General features: G+C 43.8%; 1 protein-coding gene across 1 annotated transcript in view; it reads left to right on the top strand.

Annotated features, from left to right (window-relative positions):
- The first annotated feature begins 8614 nt into the window (after positions 1-8614).
- The window catches only part of SERINC5 (serine incorporator 5), a 42565-nt gene continuing 40439 nt past the window's right edge, over positions 8615-10740 (top strand). Inside the window, exon 1 of the mRNA XM_018070476.2 lies at positions 8615-8711. Within this exon, the coding sequence (XP_017925965.1) occupies positions 8643-8711 (69 nt within the window). The 5' untranslated portion in view covers positions 8615-8642. The remainder of the gene's footprint in view (positions 8712-10740) is intronic.

Here is a 10740-nt window from a genome sequence, read left to right as displayed (position 1 = left end):
GTGTCCAGCATTGTGCAGTGGATCTTAGGGATACCTAGTGAGCTATTGTCATTTTCCCACCTGCAAACCACGTTCAGTGTTCTGTTTTCTAATTTTTGTGGCAAGTGTATTAGTACAAGATTTTAAGGCTTGTGGAGGAAGAGCAATCATCATCTTCCTTGTGTGTTCCTTCATTTAACTCCTGCTTTAAGCCAATGTGAGTATGCTTGCTTTGTAAAGGAGAATCACTACTCTCCCAGTACTCTATTGTGTTCTGTATTGGCTGTTGGCAGTTGAAAAGTAAACAAATTTTTTAAGATCTAATTAACAGTGTAGAGAAAATGTTTATCCATTAAGAGTAGTTACAGCAGTTTCTATTGTCTATGTCTATTGTCTAACATCATCATCTTCCTCATTGCAGGCTGGGGGATTAAGAAAACTGCAGTCCTACTTCTCATAGGCATATGTTCAAAAACATGTTAATCTGAATAGGGAAGAGGAGGTAGGAGTACTGTAAACTTTTTTGTATTGAACTTTTCTATGGCAGCATTCTGACTGGTCTTCAAAGCCTGGAAACCTTGAGCACCTGAAACAGATACTGCATTTTTTGGTATCCCAACTATTGGGTATAACAAGTAAAGTTTGTATGGTAGTGACAATTTTAAATATTCTGTCAGTTCTGCGTTGGGAGTAACAGCACTCTTTGTAAAATGCTCCATCTGTCTAGACAATACCCTTCCCTGAAGGAAACCTTTTCCAGCAGAACCAGTAGCAATCCTCTAAGCTCCTACTGGCAAAAGTTGTAGAGTAGGTACAGCGTTAGATGGGCAGTCGGTGTTTTAATGTATAGAGCACAGTTGCAGTGCTCTGTAATAGCAGTGTTGGAGTGAGAGGGTATTTTGTGACCAAAGCTATTGTCTTGTGTGCTTCAAGTCACATGTTTGCCACAGTAGATGCTCAAAAATAGCAGCGCTTTTATGATACAAGTTCAGGAACTGTTTCCTTCTAGCTCCCGTACAGCAATTCATTTGGCATACTGTGCACTGCATGTATGGTTGGGGCCTGTTCTATACCATGAGGGTGTGCAGTAAATCTTGTTTTCAGTTGAGTTCCTGAATAAATCTGCTTGTGTCAGAGACTAAAATTTCCTTGCTCTTAATGATGGTGTTGTGCATAGATAAAACGTATGTACATTGTAGAGTATGCTAAGATTAAAGCACAGTTCAGCACAATATTTTTTCTTGATCTCAGGCTTTTGGATAGTTTGATTTAATTTTTGTGATTAATGTCAGAACATTGGAGGAAATATTTGGGATTTGTAAATATAATATGCAATCATGTGCAATCAGTCATCTAAATATTGTTTACCTTAACTCATAACTTGGTTAGTTTGTAAGCTTTATATCGTGCTAATCATGCTTCAGCACTGACAGTCTGTTTCTTATCACACCAAATTGTTGAATATACAGCTGCTACAATCTATTTAGCTTCTGTTCAGAACCACAACAATCAAGAGTGGTTTGACCCTGCAATGTGCATGCTTGTGCAAAAGTCTAAGTGGTACACTTGAGCAAACAGGAACATAATCTAAATGCCTTCTCTCTTGAGTTGAGACAGTTCTTCTGCCCTTACCATCTTTTTATTATGTCTTACTGCTGTTTCTTCCTGAAAGGTTAGTACTCCTCTTTGCAAACATGATGGCATTTACCTCAAGATTTGATGGAATTTGAGTGACTTCTATGCATTCTACTGGTATTGTTTATATAATTGAATGGGAACTTTGTTTTCTTCTTCCACTTTACTGCCACAATAAATGTAGCAAAATTCATTGTATGAGCACACAATACAGAAAGTTTTGTTTTAAACAAAACTGACTTCATTTTTTCACAGATACCAGGATTAGTTGTGGTGGTGTGGCATGGAGAAGAAGGACTGCTAGCTATCACATTCTTATCTGTCTCCTTGGTTCTTGATTGATTCTAATGCTATGTGATCCTTGCAGCCTTTTTGTATTGACAAAGAAGGCTCAGAGCCAAATTAAGTTGTAATATAAAGTTGTTGCTTTGCATTTTTGGTGTGCTTTTATACATGGTGTGGCCTTGATGCACTCCGGGCAGCACTGCCGATTCTTTGCTTTTATCTGTCTTCTTGGCTTTTGTTACTGTTTTCATTCTCTTGAATTACTGCATGTACCCTGCTCACTTAACTCAGCCATTTCTTCTGATGCACAAATGTTTATACTTCCTATGCTCCAGTGTAATGATTCCTTTACAGAGCGTGTTTCACCTGTGACCCGTTAGTACTCTGAGAGAAGGAAGAGGCTATAGTTGGGCCTGCTTTTCTTTTAATCCCTCTATTCCCCCTGGCATGTTAAACTCAGCTATGTAAACTTTAAGTTAAGCTATTCTCTCCACAAGGCTGTAATAAAATTACGGTATAAACTAGGGATAGGTCTGCATATAGTGTATCAGGTTGAGATAGAAAAACTTCTCAGAGAACTACACAGAGGTCTTTGAACACTCTTGGCAGGCTGTATTTTGATGTACACCTTGCTGATATCCAGTAGTGTGAGAGACTGGGGAAAAGACATGCATGGCTGCTGTCTTTCTTGGCTCCAAAATACAGCACTGCCTAGGAGAACCTGTTGATCCTCATTTTACCAAAGACCTGTTGGGAATTAAGCTTGTTCCTCCTGTAGCCCACCACTACCAGGAAGACTCCAGAAACAACTCTTGCTAGCCTGGGATCTCCACTTGGCCAAACTTTTCATCACATAATGTTAATTTGTCATTTTCAAGCTTCCCCAAGCAGAGCTAGAATAAAATATCAGATTTGATGCTTTTGAACTAGCCTCATACATCTGTGTACGATTCTAGTATTTTCATTTTTTTTTCTATTCATGAGAAACTTATTCAGAAAATTTCTATTTATTTCTTTTTAGAAGCTCTTACCCTTTCAAATAAAGGTACAAGGGGCTGGGGGATGGGGGGGCTCTATTTCTTCCTTCCAAAGAATCAAATCCACAGGCTGGAAGGTCCTGCATGAGGATTTTCTGAGGGGCTTGCTATATGGCCAGCACAGTTATGGTAAGCACACTTTAACAATACATTGTGAGCTGTGTGCTTTGGTTCTGGGAAACCTCCACTTTGAGCCAGGCTGGTAGGCAGGTACCCTCAAAGAATACTTAAGCTGTCCTGCATGAATTTGCCATCTGTGAATTAATTTTTTAAAAAAAGTTCACTGTCAAAGAAAATTAACAGGTAATTATCAAAGTTGTTGCAATCTAGCAATTCTGAAGAAGTCTACAACTGGGTTGACAAATTAAAAACTGTCTTTTTCTTACTCCTCTAAATTTACCTGTATGTTCAGGAGCTTCCTCTAGTTATGTCACATAAGCATCCTGAGGAAATCAACAGTGCAGAAGGACAGTGCCACCATGTTTTTTTATCTTTATATATGATGGTAGAAACCAATTTTAATCTATAGATTTAGTTGTAGGAGTTGAAATACTGATTTACAACCAGATGGGTTTTCCCTGATGCTAGGGGCTGCGTGTGACAGAGAAATAAGGCAGATAGTCAGATGTGGTAAAAATGGTCTGATGTTAACCTAGTGCTTGCTTGTCTCTCTGAGAATCATCATTCTACAAGCTTGAAGCTCCTTGTAGGAGTGGAAAACTGGGTTGTTGCTCAGCTTGAGCCTGTTTAACTTAATATTCTTGTAGAGCTTCTTTAATAAGATCCTTAATATTGACTTTATCTGGTAAATCAGGGACATGCAAGCTTCCCTTCTTCCATATGTCCCTCATTAACTCCAGTAAAACTCAGTGCTTCCCAGCCATCACCAGAATCCCTGCTGCTGGCTGGTTACCTGAGTGTCAGGAATGTGTAAATATGCTCGGAAGTACTGCTGTCTCCTTTTCTCCCAGCACAATGTTTCCTTAGCGTCACCCAAGTTAAATGTCTATGTCACTTGTTTCTAAGGTAAAGATTTTAGCTGTGACTGAGAAACCCGAGACATCACGTAATAAAATCTGATTAGGCAGGAAAAGCTATACTGCATCCAGTGGCTGGGAGGTCAGGAAAAAATGACATTCTTAAGTGGCACTGCATGACATTGTGCTAAAAAGGGTCAACAAAGAGCGTGCAAATGCAGCACTTACAGAGTTCAGTGCAAAGCTGTGCAATACCACTCTTCCGTGTTTTCGTCACAAAAATTAACCTCCTCAGAAAGGCTTAATTGGCGCATTTCCTTAATAAACAGTGCTGATCTTAATCCACTCTAAAGTAACACTGGAGTGAAAAAAACTACCAAGCAGTTTATTAAACTCTGTTCTCAAACAAAAGGTTTTTTTAAACAAATTTGCCTGGAAATACCAGCCTTGTGGAATTTTTAATACTAAACTTTTCAAGTGCTATGAAATGCTTTTTTTCAAAGTCCAATAAGTTTCATTTGACCAGGATCTAACCAAACTTGAATACTTAAATGCACGGATAATTTTTTTGAAAATTAATAACTACTACCAGCTAGAAAATATTTGTATTAATTAAAGAATGCTAATAAAGATACAGTAGAAGATACCACCCTTTAGCATTGTGGTCAACCTAATGTTCTGGAAGGGCCAGTTACGTGTGTGTCAGGCCCCACAGAGATGTCAGTCTGTCATCTGTGTCATCACTGCGCCTTGGAGATTTATAGCTGCAGGTTGTTCATGCCTTGCACTGGCAGATCCTTTGGTGCTCATGTTGCTGTTACAGTTGCTCTGTTTCCCTCCCCACCCCTCTTTGCATAGTGGTGAGGGTGATCATCCTCTCACAACAGTAACAAGTACCCGGGTATTCCCACCTGCTTTTTGTCAGGTCTAGGGCTGGGATATACTGTGCTGTGCCAGCTGCTCGTGGCATAATTCCTAGATACACTGGCTTTTGGAAGATGCCCAAAAGTCAAGGTTTCTGGAAACCCTTGGCTGTGCAGGAGGATGTGAGGAGAAGTGGTACATAATCTAGGTGCTGATGCATACTTGGGAAAAAATTGAGAAAGTCATGAGTTTATTATTGTCTGCAGCTACCTAGACTGCATGACAAATATGGTCTTGTAGCTACACACAAGTAAAACTAGAGGTGATAAATAAGTAATTTTTACTGTCTGATGACACCTTTGCATGATGCTTCCCTGTACTGGAACACCTTTTCCACACATAACAGCAAACATCACAGAAGTTAGGTAATTAGCTGTGTAAGAGGTCTAGTTGGGAATCTGAGTGGTGGTTTCCAGAGCATATGCATGCATATGCACAGATATTTCCTCTCCTTCCCATAACTTTGTGTCTAATTGCTAGGCTCAAGCAAAATATACATTTCCTTGAAAAGCAATTTCATGCTTTTTTTATTTTAACAGGCATACAACGTCTAAATTTACACTATAAAAAAAGTACTGGTTTTAAGTAAGTGGCCACCACAGTATATGACAATCTGGTTTTGTTTTCTTTCTGCATGCATTTACATTTGGAAAAAATTTCCATATTTCATTTCATCTGAAAAACAGCCAAGTGGTACATTTCTCCTTCTCGTTGGATGCAGACTTTTTGTGCTCTTCACTTTGCCAGTTGACACAAACCAAAACCCTTTAATTATTGAAAAATCTTGAAATTATGTAATATTGAAAGCATCATTTTGAGTTGTAGCTTTGCTTCTGAAGGTGTGAACAAAACAGCACAATTCTTAACATTATCCTAAAATACACTGAGCTGGTTCATGCTGTGTGAGTATTGAGGAAGCAGAGTCCTTGAGCATTCCTGTTAAGACTTCTCTGTGCTATGTCCAAAAGCTTTCTGCATCACCACTTTTGAGTTCTCACTACAGGTAGTAATGCTGCATTCTCAGAGAAGGAGTTTGTGAGAACCTCTGCTTCTGTAACAACAGTCCATGTAGAAATGAGTTGGGGATTAGTAAAGGTGCAACATATGCAAGCAAAATTGCAGGTGGGATCTGAGGGTAATAATGCCTGTCCTGGTGACCTGAGCAAAGCTGATGTGCCACAGAAGGTCACTGGTGTTTATGAAAATGGGCTGGATGTCTTGGAGGCTGCCTGAAGGTAAGTGGCTCAAAGTGACATGCTCCTGGGAGTTCAAGTTTTTCTACTCTACCCTGCCTGTGCACACACGAGTGAGGAAATGGCTTGTTCCCTGGGCACAACTAGCTTCTGACCAGAGGTTTTCTGGAGAACTGTCACACAGTTACAACTTCTAACTGAGCACTTTCCTTCGTTCCTCACTCCCTGGCACTTGAACTGAGACCAGGGTTTTAACTCCATCCCTGGGTGCTCCTTGGCTGTCTTACTTCCTGTGGCAACATTCCATGTCCCTATTCTACCTGACTTATTAAACCTCTGTAAGTCTAACTTACAGAGTTAGACTTATGCAAAGCAAGGCCAAATAACTTACGCAAAGCAAGGCCAAATCATCTTGCTTTTTTCTACTGATGCTGTGAATTCCCTGTCACTTGAAAGCACCAAATCAGAATTAGCATCTCTTTGAAGAGGCCTCCTGCCAAAAAGAACACTTGAAGGCAGGAATTACTGGTTGAAGATTTCAGGTCAGTAAATCAGATTAGCCTTCTCTGATTTCAGAATGTGTGTTTGATGGATAAGCCTTACTCTAAATGCATGGATAGTTTTAGAGTGATAGTTCTTTTCATGGAGTAACATCTGCACATTGCTTTGCTATTAGCCTGTGTAATGTTTGCCAGCAACACAGCAGGGAAGTTCAAGCCTTTCTGGTGATGAATTTTTCATCCAAAGAGCCAAGGCACACATCCCAAGGCTCTGAGGTGCTCTCACTGATTGGAAAGTCCATTACAGAGCTCTGCTGTTTTCTTTAGTGCAGAACCTAGATTTATTTGTGATAGCAGTGCTGGCTGGCATTAACAGACCTGCACAGAGCAGTGAATTAATGACATTCCCCACCCAGTGAGTGCTTGTTGCTATCACAGACATGCTGACGTATGGTACAGCCACTCATATTCTTGCACCATGCCTGTATGTCACCTGCACTAGTCTCTTTGCAAAACAGTTTCATTTTTAAATTAAACCTCAGATGCTCCTTCATGTTTTGAGTTGATTTTGCTGATGTGGAAATTAAGCAAAGCCTGACTAGTCGGCTTCTTGCAATTATATAAGAAGTCTGGACCAGAAATACAAGATGATTGCAGTTCTGCTGAATTGTCACTGTGCTGTGATCCATGTGTTCCCACGTCTTAACCACAGGCTTCAGGAAGCTGACTGTGATTCAAAGTTAAAACGCCAGTGGTTTCCCCTTGCCTGTTGGCTGGCCACACTACTTTCCTGTCTGTTGTTCAGTTCTTGAGCCTATCTCTGCAGTCCTGCCTCTGGGAAAAGGAAAAGGTGTGCTGAGCGTCCAGCCCCACTCCTGATTTGAGGAGTCCTTACCTGAGACTGGGGCTTTTGCTACTCCTACGAAGCAGGAGCATCAGCCACATCAGTGCTTGAACTGTGCTGGGGTCCTCTTGGATACCTGCAAACTGGTGTCCTTTGCAGCTTAGTAACCATCTGGTTGACAGAATTAATCTGATAAGAGTGGTAAATACCCTGTCTCTAACGGATTATATGCAGCTGTTAGAGGACCATTAAAAACAAAGCGCACTGTCTGTTTTTTATTAACTGTACGCCTGTGGAAACTGGTCTCTTCAGTCCCCAGTATCATACCAAATTGTGAAATGCTGACTCATCATATGATCCACTTGGTAGAGCATCACCTTTCCACACATGAGGAAAGAGGAAGGGGATTTACATCCTGCAATCCATCCGTTGGATAATTGCTAATTATCTATATATATGTACTCATATGCAGGTTAATAGCTTTTACTTGCACTGAATTCCTTAAGTAGGGGCAGTTAAGACTAGAAACAAAGTTTAAAATAGTTATCTTTTAGAATGCATTAGACACACAGAGGACACAAAGTGGACAAGGTGAGGGAGTCTTTCCACGGAGACCTTCCTTGCTTCATTGGTGGCATTGCAATAGTAATTCCTATCGGAATTTGGCTTTGTAAATTCCTATTGTCACATTGGACGTTGGGAAATCCTAAGCTCCTGCTTAGTCCTGCACATGGTTAGAGGCGACTGATGCTGGAAAAGGTGTTTCTGAAGCATTGGGAAAGGTCTCGGCTCCTGTTAAGAAAGCACGGCCTTCCAGCTGTCCACTGAGGAAACATGGCTTTTCCACGCAGGCGCGGGCAGTGGGATGCGGCACAGCAGTTCGAATCCGGGGTTAGTGCACCACGGTGTTAAACTTCAATTTGATGCTTGGTCTTTTAAGATCCTCCTATTCAAATGCCTCGTTCACTGAATTTATTAAATTCCAGCTACCCAGAACCAGGTGTTATATGAGCAGGCAGGTGATCCCGGCAGTGTCGCTGGGAGCCGGGCAGCCTGCCGAGGGTGGCCGTGCAGGTACCCACCTCACTGTCGCCGCTGCCACCACCCGTGCCGGCCCGGGGAGCGGGGCAGCGGAGCTCGCACAGGGCTGACGACAGCGGAAGCCGCGCGGCGGAGCCGGCCGGGCAGAGCGGTGCCGCCCCGCCTGCGGCTCCCCGCGCTCGGCTGCCCAGCCCAGGACAGGGACATCCCAGCCGTGCCCCTTCCGCATGCGGGAGCAGCGAGGGAGCTGGTCACCCCGCACCGCCAGCATGTCCGCCCGCTGCTGCGCCGGCCAGGTAGGGGCTGGGGGCGCGGGGGAGCCCGGCAGGTGTGCGGGGGGGGGGGCTCAGCCAGGGCAGGCATCCCGCGGGGAACGGCGCTGCGGGCCGCCGTGGGTTCCGCGACCCTGGCCCGGCCCGAGGGCTGGCCGCTCACCCAGAGAGTCGGGCGGGGAAGGGCTGGGGGTCCGTCCCTGCGCTGCCCCCGGGCCGCGGCTCTCGGCGGTCCCGCAGCCACCCTGCGAGCAGGGCTGCCGGGGGCCATTGGCGCGGGAGGGGAACAGCAGCCCTGGCTGCGAGCGCGGGTGCCCGTCCAGGCTCGCCAAGTGCTCCAAGTGGCGTTTCATCTGTTTCCCTGGGTGAATTCGCCTCGTATTTCGGAAGGGAAGCTGGACGCAGCGCGTCCCCCCGAGGTGTGGGCGGGCAGCCGGGAGCCACTGGGCTCGCCGGGAGCCACTGGGCTCGCCGGCGTCCGCACCAGGGCAGCGGCATGCGGGTGGAGGCGCCGACATGGAAAGGGACCTTCCCAAAGCCCTGCACGGCAAGGAGGAATTCTTAAAGGGGCGACAGATCGCTTAGACCTACGAGAGTCGGTTGGGTAATTGTCACTGGTTCCACGTGGTGGGGAGATGAAACCCCATGATATAAGGATTGGAATGGTCTTAACTTCTCTCCTAGCCCCAGGCTTCCTGGCAGTCCTCAAACCCTTTCACAAACTCCTTTAAATTTGGCTTGTGAAAAGATTCGGCATGTTCAGGTGCTGGCAGAGGGAGTGAGAGATGACAGCAAGTGGTGATGGAGGGCAGGGCAGGACCTACACTGGTCAGCATCCGTGGGGTGGGGGTTCAGTGCTCCATATGTTACCACAGTGCACCTGTTTTCCTGCTTAAATTAGTTCCATGGACAAAGGACCATGGCTTGGAGGAGATGGGTGATTGTGAGGCCCTTTCCACATCTCATCCTTGGCTGCACTCAAGGGAAGGACTCCTGTTTCTAACAGTGTCTCTCTAGTGTGATGTTAAACATCTTCTCCAGGTACTTTATTTGTGCTTCATTTTCCCAAATTTCCTTTTCTTCAATAGAAACTCATTATCACTTTGCCTGTCTGCAACAGACTAACCAGTGAACTTATTCCTGTTGTTTTACGTATTTAAACACCTAATTCTATTGATATTGCTATTGCTTTGCTCACCCTGCCCACCCTCAGCATCTGATTATTCTCTTGGTTCTGTATGAACCACCTGGAAAAAAAGAATCTTATATCTTTCCTGAAGGTTGAAATCCCAAGCTAGATTTGGTCGTCTGTCTGTGGTTCTTTCAATCTTCAGCGGGATGGTAGGAGTACTTAGCTTGTTTTCAATTGCATGTTCTCTGGGACCTGCCTCATGCCTCTCCAAACAGCACTGGGTGGTTGTGGGGGAGAGTAGTAACTTTACTTGCTAATATTCCTCTTGAAGCAGGGGCCTCCCTGCCTGCTGTTTCACATCCATTTTGGCAGCATGTGAAAACAAGTTGTGGAGCAGCTCAATGAAGTGCTGTTAGTAGGTAATGTTACTGCAGTACTTCACGGCTGTTGCGTTTTCATTGCTTTTTTTATGTAGCTCCTGGAGAAGTAATTTAATACCAAGAGGATGAAACTGTTGTCATGCTCAGTGGGGAATGGCATAGCTTTACTGTGCCCGACCTCTGTGACATTCTTAAAGCCTCTGTCCCTACCCCACACAGTAATCTCTGGTAGTAATGTGTTTTATTGGCACTGATGTGTCACTTTGGAACCTGTAAATAAACTGAACTCCTTAATGTTGTTGCAGACGAGGCAAAAGCCCTGAAGTGGATGCAGTCATAGTGCCAAAAATCCCTGGGAAGATGTATTCTAAAAAAAAAAAAGCACTTACTATTGATGTAGACTTACCTATGGTAAATATGGCATATTACTGGAGTTTCACCAGCAAACATAGTGTAGAGAACCTTTTTATAGGCTAAGGTGATAAACGGCATGATCTATGTTTCAATAGCATGCAGTATTACATTTTAAAAATGAAAAATG

The sequence above is a fragment of the Manacus vitellinus genome, unplaced genomic scaffold (genome assembly GCF_001715985.3).
Source record: "Manacus vitellinus isolate BGI_N305 unplaced genomic scaffold, ASM171598v3 scaffold_18_pilon, whole genome shotgun sequence".
NCBI lineage: Eukaryota > Metazoa > Chordata > Aves > Passeriformes > Pipridae > Manacus > Manacus vitellinus.
Note: the sequence above shows the minus strand (reverse complement) of the source record. Positions and strands in the feature narration are given on the sequence as shown.